The sequence below is a fragment of the Vombatus ursinus genome, unplaced genomic scaffold (genome assembly GCF_900497805.2).
Source record: "Vombatus ursinus unplaced genomic scaffold, bare-nosed wombat genome assembly UNPS02014792.1, whole genome shotgun sequence".
Taxonomy (NCBI): Eukaryota; Metazoa; Chordata; class Mammalia; order Diprotodontia; family Vombatidae; genus Vombatus; species Vombatus ursinus.
In genome coordinates, this window is record NW_020954570.1 from 12,693,499 (window position 1) to 12,710,879 (window position 17,381).

At 35.4% G+C, this 17,381-nt stretch overlaps 1 protein-coding gene across 2 annotated transcripts in view; it reads left to right on the top strand.

Moving 5' to 3' along the window:
- Window positions 1-7,275, top strand: part of PGGT1B (protein geranylgeranyltransferase type I subunit beta) — a 60,490-nt gene extending 53,215 nt beyond the window's left edge. For both annotated transcript variants that reach the window (XM_027869192.1, XM_027869193.1), the window contains one exon: window positions 5,865-7,275. In XM_027869192.1, coding sequence (XP_027724993.1) covers window positions 5,865-6,046 — 182 coding nt within the window. In that variant the 3' untranslated portion in view covers window positions 6,047-7,275. The remainder of the gene's footprint in view (window positions 1-5,864) is intronic.
- The last annotated feature ends 10,106 nt before the right edge of the window (window positions 7,276-17,381 follow it).

Here is a 17,381-nt window from a genome sequence, read left to right on the forward strand (position 1 = left end):
GTCTTGGGGTTTATTAAATAGTAGATTACTGTAGTCATTGACTAGTGTGTCTTGTGTACCCAGCCTATTGCACTGATCCACCACTCTATTTCTTAGTACCAAATAGTTTTGATGATTACTGCTTTATAATAAAATTTAAGATCTGGTATGACTAGGCCACATTTCTTTTCATTAATTCCTTTGATATTCTGGAGCTTTTGTTCTACCAGATGAATTTTGTTATTATTTTTTCTAGCTCTGTAAAATAATTTTTTGGTAGTTTGACTGTTATGGCACTGAATAAGTAAATTAATTTAGGTAGAATTTTCGTTTTTATTATATTAGCTTGGCCTACCCATGAGCAACTGATGTTTTTCCAGTTATTTAGATTTGACTTTATTTCTGTGAAGTGTTTTGTAATTGTGTTCATATAGTTCCTGGGTTTGTTTTGGCAGGTAGAGTCCCAAATATTTTATAATATCGACAGTAACTTTAAGTGGAATTTCTCTTTCTATCTCTTGCTTTTGGGGTTTGTTAGTAATACAGAGAAATGCCAGGGATTACCACTTCTAGGTCGGTATCCCAAAGTGATCATAAAAATTGGAAAAGGGGGGCAGCTAGGTGGCGCAGTGGATAGAGTGCCGGCCCTGGATTGAGGAGGAACTGAGTTCAAATCTGGCCTCAGCCACATAACACTCACTAGCTGTGTGACTCTGGGCAAATCATTTAACCCCAATTGCCTGATAAAAAAACAAAAAACAAAAAACAAAAAAAAATGGGAAAAGGACTAACATACAGAAATATATATAGCAGCTCTTTCTGTGGTGGCAAAGAATTGGAAATTGACGGGATGCCTTTCAGTTGGGGAATGGCTGAACAAGTTGTGATCTATGTATATAATGGAATACTATTGTGCTTTAACAAATGATGAGCAGGCAGACTTCAGAAAAACCTGGAAAAACTTATATGAACTGATGCTCAGTGAAGTGAGCAGAACCAGGAGAGCATTGTATACAGTAATAGCCATAATATGCGGTGACTGACTTTGATAGACTTATCTCTTCTTAGCAATGCAAGTATCTAAGGCAGCTCCAAAAGACTTATAATGGAACTATCCACATCCAGAAAAAGAACTGTGGAATCTGAATGCAGATGGAAGCATACTATTTGTTCTCCTTTTCTTTTGTTGTTGTTTTGTTTTATTTCTTCTTTCTCATGGTTCCTTCCATTAGTTCTAACTCTTCTATACATCATGACTAATGTCAAAATATTCTTAATATGAATATATAAGTAGAGCCTATATCAGATTACATGCTGTCTTGGGGAGGGGGGAGGAGAGAAAGGGGAGAAAATTTGGAACTCAAAATCTTATGGAAGTAAATGTTGAAAACTAAAAAGAAATTATTAAAAAAAAATAGAAAGAAAAAGTGGTACCACACAGGGGGAAAAAAAGAAATGCTGATGGATTTATGTGGGTTCCCATAGATAATTTTAAGGATGAGCAACTGCTTCCTCCTGAAATCATTTGTCTTGGCTTAGATTCTTATAATCTAGACAGTAGCTTACTAATGTTCAGAAAGAGTCTGCCCAATATGACGGATGTTCTAATAAACCTTGTCTTTGGCTGAAAGACAGACAAACAAACAAACATCTATCTTGCTCCTTTTTAGAAAGAGCTTCATTTACCTCCTAGCTTCACATTTTCAGTGTTCCAGTCATTCCTCCTCTCTGACATTTTTAGACAACTTCTTGTCATAGATCAGGATTTTGCTTTGCTTCAGATGTCTTTCTTTTCCTCTCTTTTTCTTTCCTTTTTTTCCTTCTTTTCTCACATTGAACATGGTCAAAGTCAGGGAGGCAGAATAGCATCATGTGTTGCAATATATTCATGTGAGGAAACCCCAAAACTAGAGGATAGAACCACTGTGGAACGCATTTGATGACGATCATTAGAGGCTGAGAAAAAATATTATCACATATTTTAATGTTAATGTTACCTTTATTTCTACATTTCATCTGTTTTCACCAAAATGCTCTATACTATGCTTGTTTTTTTATTAATGGGATAGTTAGTGAACATAAAGAAAAGGAAACAGTAATTGCAAAGAACCAGCATGGCATTTGATTTAAATGTTAATTAATAGATTTGTATGTTCCTTGACCCTGTGCTTTTTAACATATTTATAACTGACTTGGATAAATACAAAGATAGTATATGTAACAGGCCAGGCCTGACATAGGGCAGTTTGGTAATTAAAAGTTCAAGATTTGAATGGAATGCGACAGTTGTGGAATATTTAACAGGCAACATAAGAAGGTTTACTTAGCTATGGCATTGAAAGGATACTCAACGAGGAAGCAGCATTTGACTTAGGTAGACACCCTCAACATCACCCTCTACTCTTCATCTTTATACAGAAATGCATCTCATCAACAGTGCAGTATAGTGACCCAAGTGGTTATTAGATTAGGGAAATGAGGGGGAAATGGCCAAGGAGACACCAAAGGTCAATATTGAACTGCATTATCAGGGACATCGAAAGAATCTTACCTGAGGCAATATCCTCTATCACCTACAGGAATTGGCATTTTTTGAAGAGCCATAATCGAAAAAGAGGGCCAGTGGGCAAGCTTAACGAGGCAGTAACAACTCTTTAGAAGAGAACCCAAAATAGGTACCTCAGAAGTTGTAATCACATTAGGAATACAGAGAATAAAGAAGAACTGAAGAATATAGGGGCTGTTAATCAAATAATTAAAGTTAAAATGGGGGGGGGGAAGATAACGAAGAGTGAGGTTTAAGAAAATGCTTTCTAGGAAAGGGCCCAGAAAACAAACCAAAAAAAAATTTGAAGGGGAAGAGAAGAAGGGAAATTCTATTTGACTCTTTAACTGAAAGGGACAAAAGAGAAGGATCAAATGACCAAAGAAAAGGAAGAAAGACCTAATAAGCAGAACTCCAGAGGGAAGGAGGTAGTAACAAATGGGGATTGGAGAGTGGAGGATTGATTGTGAGGGGAAATAGAGCCAATGATAATAGGCTATAATAACTGAAAATGTGGTACTGTGGTTATAATAGAAGAGGGACAAAAATCCCAATATTAGAGACAAATGGAGGAAAATATAAATCTAAATCTCTTAACTTTGAGTGTGAATGGATTAAATAATCCAATGAAACAAAAAGGAGTGACAGATTGGATAAGAAAACAAAACCCCACAGGTATGGAGGGTGTGTGTGTATAAATATCATAAAAAGTACCCATTTAAAAACAAAAGCAAACATCATATATAATATGTAACAAACCCTTTTCCAGTAAATATAGAGGTAAAGCAAGGGTGCCCAGCCTCTCTACTCTTACTTGATTTGGTTCTGGAAATACTAGCAGCTGCAGTAAGACAAGAAAAACAAATTAAAAGCACGAACATGGTAAAACAAAGATAAAGCTATACCTATTTATTGTTGATATGATGACGTACTTACGGATGAGTAGTACTTCCAGACCTCAAACTGTGTTATAAAATAACAGTCATCAAAGTCATCTGACATTGTTTTAAAAAATAGATCAGTTGAACAGATGAGACAAGAGAATCAGGAACAGTGGAATTGAGTAAGTGTTTAATAAACTGGAAAACAAATTCCTTAAGAACGAATTCCCTATTTGATTTTTTAAAAAAATATTTCCTGGAAAACAGTCAGGCAGATATTAGGCTTAGACCAAAACGTTGCACCATATTACACAATATATTCTAAATGGATATGTAGCCTTAATATTAGAGATCATACTATTTTCAAAAGTTAGAAGAGAAGCAGATTCTGTTTACTCGCAGCTGTGGGTAGATGTATTCTTAACCAGATGAAGGAAAAGAGGCAATTACAAAAGATGAAACAAGTAATTTTGATTATATGAAACAAAAGTTTCTGCACAGGCATCTAGGATAAGAAAGGAGGCAATCAAACAAGAAAAAAATCTTCGCATAATTTCTTTTATAATGGCTTGATGTCAAAATACATAAAGTTACTAAATATATGTGACCAATAGCCATTTCCCATTAGATAAGTAGTCAAAGGTTTTCAAAATAAGAATGAAAAACTATTCACAACCACATGAAAGAATGCTCCAAATCACTAATAATGCAAATCAAAATAATCCTGTGAGATTCTGTTTCACGTCCTGCAGACTGAGTAAGATGACAAAAATGTCAATACTCAATTTTGAAGGGATTGTCAGAAGATAGGCATGCTGATGTCTTGTTGATGGAGCTATGAATTGGTACAACCACTTGTTGAAAAGTAATTATGGAATTATGTAAATAAAGTGACTAAGATGTTCATGCTCTTTGATGCAGAGATATCTTTACTAGACTTATTCTTCGAAGAGGCCATTGATAAGAATACCCCCATACATACCAAAATATTTATACCAACACTTTTTGTGATAGCAAAGAATTGGAGACAAATACCCATCAATTGAGGAAAGGCTAAACAAATTGTCATACACTAATGTAATGGAATATTACTGTGTTGTAAGAAATGATGAATGTGAAGACTATAGAGAAGCATGGAAAGATCTATATAAACTAATTCACAGTGAAGTGAGCAGAGCCAAAAAAACCACGTACATAATGACTACAGCAATATAAATGGAAAGAACAGCTCCCCCCTCAAAAAAAAATTCAGAAATGAATATTGTAAAATTATATAGACATTCCCAACCTTATATAGACATTCTTCCCTCTTGTCCCCACCCCCACTCTCTACCCTTCATTTTCCAGATGTGAGAAGTGTTGCTTGTTATACGTGTTTTTGGACTTTCTCAGTGTGTTGATGGGTTGCACTGATTTCTTTCCCCCTCCCCCTTTTTTTCGATCTTTAAAAAAATACCATTCTTTATATAGTATGGCTCTCTGGGGGGGGGGATACTGGGGAAAACTGTGATTATGTAAAATATATCAACAAATTCATTTTTATAAAAAATTAAAAAGAAGACATGATAAGTGTCTTCAAATATTTTGAGTGACTGTCACATGGAAAGAGAGGGATTAGATTAATTCTTCTTGGTCCCATGGGGTAGAAGTAGGAACAATGGGTGGAAGTTGCAGAAAGTCAATATTAGACTTGTAAGGAAAACCTTAACAATTGGAATTATTCAAAAGTAGAATGGGCTGCTTCCAGAGGTAGTAAATTTACTGTCACTGGAGACCTTCAGTCTGTCAAGATATGAGGCTTGTTCTTGTAGACATTGGTTTCAGTGGCCTTTAAAATTCATTCTGACTAAGAGTCTGTAAAAAATTTTACAGATGTTAATTTTTATATACTATGGCATTTGAGACTTTAAAAGAAATACTTTTTTTTTTAAAGACAGTATTAAAAATCATTTTACCGTTTGCTTCATATATGTATTTTATGTTCCTGGTCATACAGATTATTCACTAGTAGTCTAAATTCAGTCCACACTTGCCTTTTTCCCCTCTCTCCTTATAAAATATACATTTCCCCCCATTTCTTCTCCTCTTACTAATAACTATCCTTTAAGCCTCATTTCAAGTGGTTCCTCATCATTATTTCCTTTTATTTCTACCACCACCACTCCCCAAGCAGGAAGTTCTGTTTCTTCTGTGCCTACATGATTACACTTCATACTCTGTTTTGTATTTTATTTGTGTACCTGTGTCATCTACCCATCTACAATATTTGCATTTATGACAGTCTGTTTTATTCAGTATTCTGTTCCCATGTAGTTCTAAGCAAATTGCATTACACACAACCACACTCAGTAAGTGTTTGTTGAATTGAATCAAAGAATGGTAATAAGCTATGCACTTAAAATGTCTTACAGTATATGCCAAAATAAATAGCCATCAAAATATTAATATTTTATTTTCAGATGCTTTGCATGCATACTTTGGAATCTGTGGTCTGTCACTGATGGAGGAAAGTGGAATTTGCAAAGTTCATCCCGCCCTGAATATAAGCACACGGACTTCTGAACGCCTTCAGGATCTCCATCAGAGCTGGAAAACCAAGGACTCTAAACAGTGTTCAGAGAATATGTATATTTCCACGTGACTGATTTGGGTTTTATGGGAGGGGAATAGGGTCAATAATTGATAGCATAATATTAGACTAAGGCTAAAAGCCATGCATAACCAAGTGTGCTATTTTTTTTTAAAGGATAGAGTCATACAATCAATCTTATGCTGGTGTCACTTTGGAAATGTAGTCTTGAGCATAGCCCTTTGCACTGTGATTCAAGAGTGTTTCATTTGTGTTGAAGTTTGCCACTGTAGAATCTGATGCTTCTTCAAGTGGCTTATATTTCTTAGAAATCCCTTGAAGCAAATGAACTATATATGTATTTGTTAAATTTTTTTTAGAAGTTTTCAATACAAACCAGGTCAAAGTGCATTGATCAAAAAGTATCTTTAAAACAAGTTTACACTTCATTTAACACTGACAACCTTTCGGAGACTACTTAATGGCCTTTTGCAAACTTGATTTACCTGTAATATATAGATGGGTTTGGGGATAGATTAGTTTCTGGGAATTATTCTTTGAAAGCAGTTTCCAAATTTTTTTAAATGAAATATTCTGTCTTTTCCTTAAGTTGGTGTGCCATTTAAAATTATAGGTCCTACTTAAAGAAACTCAGTAATAATTTTGTACCAAGAGGAAGTAGGCTCATTAATTATAGTGAAAGCTTTTTTAAAAGATATTATTAAATAAAATAATGAAGTGTTTAATTGAACCACAGTAGAGTAAGAGGGTAATATAAATTGAACCATATGCAGCTGTGAGAGAGGTTTGTGCTAAGCATAATTTTTTTAGGTAGTTTTGCTAGGGTGGGGTATAGTTAGTGTGTGGAAGAATTCCCATTTATTTTTGGTTTCAGTTTCAAAATATTTGTTCCTTTTTGCCTTTCTGGGAGAATGGCACAACCATCTTAGAAAACTAAGGTTTTAAAGTAACTCAGTAATAGTTTTAAAAAATGTAATAATGTTATACTTGAAATTCAAAATTTTATGATTGTGATATTTTTGGCCGCTTGGGTTTTTGTTGATATTTTGCCTCTAATCTATCTGTGAGCAGCAAATGGTGCTTTCCTGGTTTAACTAATCCATTACTTAAGCAAGTTGAAACCTGCATTCAGGAATATAATTAACACTTTATAAGAGCACATATATATATAAACAGTGGCATCTGGCATGATGTTTAGAGCACTCGACCTGGAGTTGGGAAGATGAGTTCAAATCCAGCCTCAGACACTTAGCTGTGTGACCTTGGGCAAGTCACTTAATCTCTGTCTGCCTCAGTTTCCTCATTTGTAAAATGGGGGTAATAATAGCACCCACCTCACAGGGTTGTAAGGAAGATAAGATGAAATAATATTTATAAAGTGCTTGGCAAACCTTAGGCACAATATAAATGCTATTATTATTATTACTACACATTTATGTATATGAATATATACATGCATGTGTGTGTGTGTGTGTGTGTGTGTGTGATACGCATTTTTTTCTGATGAACCTTTTTGTAAAAGAATGAAATGGACCACAGGGGCTGAGAAGTCTGAATGATTGTTAAGAATTATGTTGACTAGTAAACTGGTTATGTTTATTTTTTAATGGAGGTAGTGTAATGATTTGGAGTCTTTATTGGTGATCACTTATCTGTTGACCTTGTCTCTATTGTACCAAATTCCTCAAAGATAGGCAGACTTAAGATTGGGTAAGACTCCCTCTTCCCATCTAAATGGTTGTCTAATTATTGCAGTTTAGGAGGGTAGGGTAGACCTTAGGAAAGACTTATGTTTTTTCCGTACATGTGATCAGACTGTTATATTTTCTATATGCAGAGTATCCCCAAAGTCTTAGTGCAGTTTTAAGCTGTTAAGCTTTTTTTTTTTTTTTTGGAGCTATTAAGACTTAAAACTGCATTGAGACTTTGGGGACACCCTGCTTATGTAATCATCATTTTAACAAAATTACTGGTATCCTGCCTATGTAATGTTTGATCATTTTGTTTTCCCAACTTAGCATCAAAATTACTCTTTAAATAATAGTCTTCTCTAGAAAAGCATACTATAAATATAAAGTAGTGATATCCTGTGAAATCAGCAAACTGTTGGTTGTTACCTTCATACTTATTTGCAAAATTTAACTACATTATTTTTCTTTCTTTCTTTCTTTCTTTTTTTTTTTTGAATTGGGAAAATAAAAATCTTCTAATGGTGAAGAAAAACAGTGGCAGCAATAAAACTTGATACTATTTCCTTTCATAGATAACTCTTTCATTTAAATTCTGTTTAAGGCATTTGGTGGTAATCACAATTAAATATTCAAAATCTACTAACTACTTTTCTACATCAATTATTTAAGTCAGTGTATGTAAGTAGAGTTGGGAAAAAAAAAGTCCCAAATTTAGTGACTATACATAAAATAACTTCTGTATTACTTCTAATAATATTCCTAAACAAAAATTGAAAGATTATGATGAAAGAACCCTACTTCTTGAGATTTTCAAATAGTTCTTTAAATTCTTCTGTGTTATACTTGGTTAAACATATAAGCTTTAGTGATTCATTATATGCTTATTCTTAATGACTTTTTTGTATCTTTACTTTGATTATTGGACCCATCAATATTAGCTTTCTATAGCAATGTATTATAGAAACACTGTTTTACTAATAGAAACCACCTAATTTTTTCTATCCAATTTTACAAGAAAAGTATTAATGAATAAAATTATGTGTGTGTGTGTGTGTGTGTGTGTGTGTGTGTGTTGTGTGTACACATTCTTTACCAGTGGTGAAATAATAATGAGGTAAGAGAAAAGGCATAAAATAAAACCTCAAACAGACACCCCCAGCTAATGTTAGTGAGCTGTATTTTTCTGGCATTCCAAACATTTAGAAGAGACATTAATGATAAAGCAAAGTTTCTTCACCGCCAGATATTTAAGTTTTCAATTTTCTTAAAGAAAGCAGAAAACTATGAATTGTACTTTTAAATTGCTACTTGTTTTTTGGGTTTTGTGGTTTGTTTTTTTTTTTAAAGTACAGACAAGCCCTGACTTACAATACCCTTCACATGTTGTAGCCAGGGACACCTTGCTACCTTTTCCTTAACAGTCATTATTACCATTATGAGTCCTGGCCCCTTTTAAGAAATGGCTTCCAACCATTGCTACCTAGGGGTAGCCTATCTCTACTTACATCCTTACTCCCCACTCCTGACTGCTCTCACTAGGGATTTCCTTCTCTTTTTCCTTGTTTTTCTCCCCTCTCCACTACCACTGTTGCTAGAAACTTCCCTGGAAGTTTCCTACTCTCTCCTCCATATCCTACTACCACTGCCTGTGGGGACCCTATAGTATCTTCTAGAACTACTGATTTCCATTCCAACTTCTTTGCCTTTGAAACTGTTTCCTACTCTAGCTGTCATCCTGTCCAGCAGCATAGCTACTAGGGATCCTTGTACTTTCTTCTTCCTTTCCATACTTCTCACTCTTCTTTTCCCTTTCTCATGTCAGGGGAGCTACCAAGGTCCAGTTCCTACTTTTAGAACTGGTGTAAGGAAGAAAGGGCAAATTGTATTCTTATTTCCAGAGCTAAGTCAGGAGGGATGTTCTTGGTGTCCTGAGTTACAGTTTTCCCAGAGACACAGTGTTAAAAGAAGATACTGGTTTTTATAGTGTTATTAATATTATAGTTCAACTAAATTATGACTGAATAGGCTTTGGTGGGTTACTCTAGAAACCCAACCTATATTTATAATATTCTTTCCATGGGAATTAATTCCAAACAACTTTCTTACAAGTGTATTTTGTTTTTGATTTAGTGGAAAGAATGTTCAATTTGGAATCATAGGGCTTAGGCTCAGATCCCAGATCCGATGTTTACTTTTCCTGTGTAACCTTGGACAAATCACTTAATTTCTCTGGGTCTCAGTTTTCTCACCTGTAAAGTGAAGGTGTTGGACTGAATGACCTCTAAAGTCCCTTCCTTTAAATCTTTGATCCTATGATTCCTGGGCTTGATGCATGTTAAAGCTGAATCTCTTGAATCTTTTACCCCTTCTATTATAAAATTATCATTGACATTCAGAATGATAATCCTAAGACACTTTTAAGATTTTCAGCCATCAAGAAACAGTGATATCATTGCTCTTAGAAAAGCAGGAAAAAAAGACCAACACATTTTTAAAAGGTTTTTTACACAGTAAAAACTAAAATGGATTGGGGGGCTAGATTTCAATTTACAGAGTGAATGTTTCTTGAGCAAAAGTAACAGCTCACATTTATATAACATTTTGGTGAAATTCACCTCCTGTTTGTGTGTCCTTTGGTAATTTTTTTCTTTAAGAATCTGTTGTTAGTGATTCTCAGTTTTATCAGAGATTTTTGTGCTATCTTAATATATGCATGGGAGACACCTTGTTAAAGGGGAAAGCCTTTCAAGTGATGTCTATACACACATATCTACTAGAGCAAATGCTTTTCTGTTATTTGTAAACACAATGTGGGATCTTGTTGTCTCTCCAGCTTTGAATCAATTGTGTAAGTGAAAATGTGTTCTAATATTTGTTAAATTCCACGTGTTTACCTCTCATTTTCATCAAGGATATGCTTAACACACCTCAGATGATTCTAGGCCCATACCTGAAGTCTTTCCAATTTGGTAGGACCTGGGAGTACTAATGTCCACTCATATAATCTTAAAGAAACAATAATCACTTCCTCACTGAAGTGACCCACTGAAGTATTTTAGTAGTAGTTTTCTCACAGCAAGTTTTAAAGTGTGTGTGTATATATATATATATATATATGTAAATTATTATTATATTCTATGAATTTTTTTCTTTTAAGAAGTGAGGAAATAAAATTCTGATTTCATTGGGACTGCCAGTGTAAGTATAGAAATTCATTCCACTAATGCAGATCACAAACTTGTCTGTGATTTAGTCTTAGAGAATTATCTGCCAACTGAACTCAACTTTAGATTTAAAAATCACAGAATCTTAACGTTGGATGGGACTTTGAAATTACAAAACTAGTAAATAGGTTCAAACCTAGTTCTCTGCTGACTTCAAATCCAGCATTTTCTACAACATTCTATTGAATTCCTCAAACCTAACACCTAAATAAATGGAGAAAGGTAGAAATTGATCTAGTCAAATAGAATCTTTTTTTAAAGTAGAAAACTCAGGTCTAGTGAAGTCAAGAGATTTTGGAAGTAGGTCCAGAATCCAGATTTCCAGGTAACTACTTTAGTACTCTTAACATTCCCAAGTATTGCTTTGCTAAGAACATGAGATAGTCACTGAAGCTGTTTATATTTTTCACTCTACGGTAGTAAATTTGGCTTACGTGTTTCATTGTTAGAATCTCTTATTGTCTTAAACTATATTAGGAGATATAAAAAGAAATGGAATTCTTCTAATGAAGAAATTGTGTGTGTGTGTGTGTGTGTGTTGGGGGGAGGGTCCTTGAAATGGGGAGTGAGGTGGGAGTTGTACTGGTTTAAGGCCAGTTCTAATCTAAGGCTCAGGATGAAGCCTGCAGAGAGGGAAGAGATTCATTTAAAATAGAGAAAGTAGTCATCTATAACTTTGAACAATATTAATAAATATTTGACTTTTTGTTTTAATCTTAGCACTCAAAAAATTCATGAGTTATATGATTTCTTTAAAGTATACAGAGATAATAATTCTCTGCTACAACATATACCAAGTAGGTTTTCCTTTATATTTTAGATAAGTTATTAGTTGCCAATTAGGCAGGTAGTACCTTCCATTGGTATAGAAAATTTTGTTTCAGTCTGAGGGTAAAAAGATATAATGTGGCATAGTAGATAGGAAGCTAGCCTTAGAGCCTGGGTCCAAATCTTGCTTCTGACATAACTAGTAAAATGATGGATAAGTCATTTGACATAAGTGCCCAGGTAACTCGACTATAAGTTACAGATAGGAAGGGCAGGAAAGTTTCCACGCAATGAATTTCCTACACAGTTGACATTATAAATCCAGAACTATTCCTCCTCTCCAAAACTTAGGGCAAAGTAAGTAGAAGCCAAAACACAAAAATTAGTTGCATAAATGCTTTTGTTTTTCTGGTTTGGTGACTTCTGTGTATTGATCCACATGTAATAAGCAGCAAATATCCCACATATTCTAAGGTAGTCCTCCCAATTTCCCCCATGTGAAAAGTTTCTTCTTAATTCAGTCACCAAGTAATTGTTGGAAATAAATGTAAAAAATTGAGTGACACTAACAAATATGTGTAAAACCAAGAAAAATGTTACTTCCAAAAAGGAAGGATGTATTTTTCTCAAGAATTTTTTTTTCATTCTACATGTCTATATATAAGGCTCGACCTAAAATAACATGCATTGCAAACTGGACCCTAATCATCAGTGAGAAAAGTGGACAATCAACAAAGAAGTTTTTGAAGAATTCCTGCAAAAAAAGAAAAAGACATGGGCAGGATATTCAATTTGAAGCACCCCCAAATAATAGCAACATAAACATAATACAAGTACCATCACCATTTGTGAGGGGAAGAGGGATTGAGAATTTATATGGTACCTGTTGTGTGCCAAGTACTGTGCTAGAAAATATGCACTACATATTAATAATTGAAATGCAAATTAAATCAGTTTTGAGGTTCTGCTTCATACGTATAAGAATGGCAGTGAGCAAATGTTGGAGGTTCTATGGGAAAATAACTACACTATTGCAATGTTTAGGTAGAGTTTTGAATTGGTCCACCCATTTTGGAAAGCAATTTGGAACCAGGCCCAGAAAATTCTCAAACTGTGTGGACCTTTTACCTTTATCTGTGCAACTATTAGGCTGATACTTTAAGTCAAAGAAAGAGGGAAAAGATCTATGTATACAAAAATTTTTATAGCAGCTCTTCATTATAGCCAAAAGTTGAAAACTAAGGAAGTATCTTTCTATCGGGGAATGGCTGAACAGATTGTGGTATATGGACATAATGGTATATTATTGTGATATAAGAAATTATGCAATCTATAGCTTCAGAGGAAACTAGGAAGATCCTCTCTTTTGCAGAGCAAAATGAAATATACAGTAATAACATAGGAAAACCAATAATGAAAGACTAGAAGTATGTTCACTACTGACAAACCATGAGTACAAAAGAATGAAGGTGAAAGAATGCCACTCTTGACAGAGAAGTGAACTTAAAATGCGGAAAGAAACAAATTTTTGGATGTGGCTAATGTAGGAATTTGTTTATCTGAATTATGTAGCCGTGCAATAAGGACTTTAATTTGGGGTGTTTCTAAACTTTGTTTAATGGGGTAGTAGAGGGACATATTAATTTAAGAATACTTAAATGGAAAATAAAAATAATAAGCTTAAAAATAGAAAAATGAACAGAAGAAAATAAGGCAATTCAGAAGAAAGCACAGAAGTAGAACAGTTTTGAAAATAACATGGAAATTGCACTTTTAAAAAAGTGATATGAAATAAAGATTGGAACTTTCATATACGAATTCTCTTTTTTGGGTTCTGTGTCTATAGAAATGCTCTCTTTGGGTGTTTAAGTTCAGAATTTTAAAATAGGGTTGGTAATCTTTTGCCCTTCTTCCCACTAGCAACCCAAATTACTATATTTTCTACATTCATTTCATTTTTGCTCCTCTTCATGAACTGCATATTCCAGCCAAACTGGCCTACTAGGTATTCTCTGAACTCAAAATTATATCTCCCATCTTTGCATGGGCTCTCCCTGAAACCTGGAGTGTACTCCCTTCTTAACTCTACCTCTTAGAACCTCTAGCTTCTTTCAAGGCCCAGCTCAAATGCTACTATCTAAGGAAAGTCTTTCTTCATTCTTGCCAGCTATTAGAGCTAAGATCATGTTGGGGCCTCAGATCATGTTGAATTTGTCTATAAATGCACATGTTGTATCTCCTCAGTAAAATATAAACTTTTTTTTACGTTCTCTGTGGTTTTTTTTTATTAATTTCTTTTGATTTATCAACAATCACTTCCATAAACTTTTGAGTTTTAAATTTTTCCCCCTCTCACTCCCCATCTCCCTCCCCAAGGTGGCTCACAATTGATATAGGCTGTACATACACGTTACTATTAAACATTTTCACATTAGTGATGTTACAAGGATATGTAGGAATATTAACTTCTTGAAGACAAGGTTAGTCTGTTTTGTCTTTGTATCCTACATTTTGTAGTCCTAAAGCACTATATGCTTGCAAATTTTGTTCAGTAGTGGTCAGACTCTTTGTGACCCCACTGGGAGTTTTCTTGGCAAGGATACTGGAGTGGGTTGCCATTTCTTTCTCTAGATCATTTTACAGATAAGGAAACTGAGGCAAACAGGGTTAAGTGACTTGCTCAGGGTCACACAGCTAAGTGTCTGAGGCTAGATTCGAACTCAGGTCAGGTCTTCATGACTCTAGGTCTGGCACTCTATCCCTTGTGCCACCTAGCAACCCCAAATTGGCAAGCTGCTGTAGTCATTGAATTACCCCTGGAACAGTCCTTGGGCCCTAATTGATGGTACTCCAGGACGAGCTGGAGGAAGTTGTCCTCCAGGGAATAACCTTTAAGAATACTCATAATAGATATTTCAGCTTAGAGGGAATGGATTTGTCTATTTTAAAAACCTAAGGAACTCAAGGCTTGACCTAAAATAACATGGCTTGTATGCTTGTTTAACAAATAAGAGTCCAGCTGAGTCAGGAAGACTCATCTTCCTCAGTTCAAATCTGGCCTCAGATACTATCTGTGTGACCCTGGGCAAATCACTTAACCCTATTTGCCTCAGTTTCCTCATCTGTAAAATGAGCTGGAAAAAGAAATAGCAAACCATTCCAGTATATTTGCCAAGAAAACCCCCAATGAGGTCACATAACTGAAAACAATTGAACAACAGCAAAATTAACTTTCTTTTCTAGACAATCAACAAAACAATAAACCAAACCCTGATTTGTAGTGTTGGCCAATTTGAGTTGGCTCTAGGACACCCCTGAAAATATTCTATGACAAGATGAGTCATCAGAATAATAGTGGGGGGAGTTCATTATTCTATAGCAAGTAAAATTTGGATTTGGGAAATTCTAACATTTAAGTAGATGGTTTTAAAATAGGACCCATATAAGGAGCTTTGCTATATGGGCTGTGATAGCAAAGACATTCACCGAGGCAATAAGCAAACAGTTTCATTCCTCCCAGCCATGTCACTAATGTGCTGTGACCTTTGGCAAGTCATATCATTTCCTTAATAATAGAATTCAGTGCTTTATAACCCAGGAATCATAAACCTTTCCATTGGCTCATACTTACCTCAGCAGAATTGATAGGATTGATTAGATTAGGTCAGTAAAGGCATTGGTAAGGCCCAGACACTATAAAATATTGAAACTGCAAACAAGAGACAGCATTATTTCCAACTCTATTGGACAGGAAATCCAACCCTGTTCTTCATCCATTGAATGTTGACTCACAAGAAAGTTCTCAGACCAAATTCCCCAAAGTGGATGACACCGGGCCTGGCTCCATAGTGCTAATAATCTATTATATTTCAAAAATGTTTAACATAGTGTTGACTTGCAATAATAATAGCTTACATTTGTATGATTCAAAGGGATTTTTGTCATAATAGTCTTGGGAGGAAGATAGAGCAATTAATTTTACTCATTTTATAGTTCAAAAAACAGGTGAAGAGAGGTGAAGTTTTGATGAAGTTTATCCGCTGAGAATACAGGTGACAGAAGTGGGTGGAAGTCTTGGAACAGAAGAATGTTTAATATTTAAAAAATCCCAAATACATAGGGTATGTCATGTCAGTGATAGGAACACCAGAGTTCAAATCCAACCTCAGAAGCTTACTAGCTGTGTGTTCTTGAGCAATTCGCTCAACTTCTGCTTGCTTCAGTTTCCTCATTTGTAAAATGGGGATAATAATAACACCTACTTACCAGGTTGGTTGTGAGAATCAAATGAAATATTTGTAAAGCACTTAGCACAGTGTATGGCACATAGTAGAAGCTATATAAAAGCTAGCTATCATCATCATATAAATGAAGTGGAAGAGTGGAGAGGGAACAAAAAGGGTCTATGAGACTCTTTCTTCTGGAAAGGTAATCCTGTGCTGAGAATGGCTAATTCAGACAAAGGTGATTCTTTGTCTCTTAGTCATTTTGTCTACCCAAATCTGGAATTTAAATAAAGATCAAAGGTAAAGGTAAACATTTGCCTGTTTTTCTGATGGCTTGTCTTTTCTAGTGTTCAAAGACTAAATTATTTCTGTATATTTGGGCTTTAGTGTTTCCCTTTCTTACTATTCTGTACACTTTTTCTGTAGATTTCTTTCCAGGTCCCCCCTTTCTCCCATAATAGGATATCAGTCTATCAAATATCCATCAAGGACCAGTACATACGTGGAATCTCTTTGACTTAACTCTACCACACGAGTAATTGCAGAAGGGAATAAAAACCAAAGTTGTAACCCAACAACAAAGCTTGTAAACCTCAGGCACTGTGATGCAGTAGAATGGCTATGGAATAAGAGGCCCTGGGTTCAAACTCTGCCTCTGAAGCTTATTACCTGTGGAACCGTGGGCCAGTCACTTAACCTCGATGAGCCTCAGTTTCTTCACATGGAATAGGAAAGGTTTGGACTGGATGGCCTCTGAGGTCTGTGTTTAAGTGTCTGACGTCTGTCCTCTTCTCCTCACTCACAAATTCACTGCTTTAGTCAAGGCCCTCATTAATTAGCCTGAACTGTTGCAGCAGCCTCTTAGTTGGTTTCCTTTCTTCAAGCCACCTTTCCACTTCTTCAACCTACATTTTGCTGCCTTTACTAAAGCAAAGGTCTGGCCCTGTCACTCTCCTGCTCACAAAGCTTCATTCCCTATTTCCTCAAGGATAAAATACAGGTTCTTTTGTTTGGCATTTAAAACACTTCACAATCTGGTTCTGGCTTACCTTCACTCACTTTGGTCCAGCCAAACTTGCCCCCTTGGTATTCCTTGGATCTGAGATTCCATATCTTATTTCTGTTCCTTTCACAATCTGTCCCCCGAACCTGGAATGCACTCCCTCCTCTCCTCTGCCTTTTTAGAATTCCTGGCGTCCAACCCTCAGTTCAAGTGACAAATAAGGCTTTTCCTGATCCCCACATCTTCCATTCTTTCCTCACCAATTATATAACTTTGGGGCAAAGAGATTTGGGAGAAGGCTGGTTCCCAAGCTGAGGAGTTTATGTGTAAGGGAGATGGGTAGGCAGGAAGGAGGAACTCAGAAGCTGAGCATGGAAATAAATGACTGCTGACAGATAAACTATGAGAGCCTATCAGAAGATCTGAACAGATCGAAAGCTCAGGGGCCATTAGAGCTGATCCAGGAACAAGATG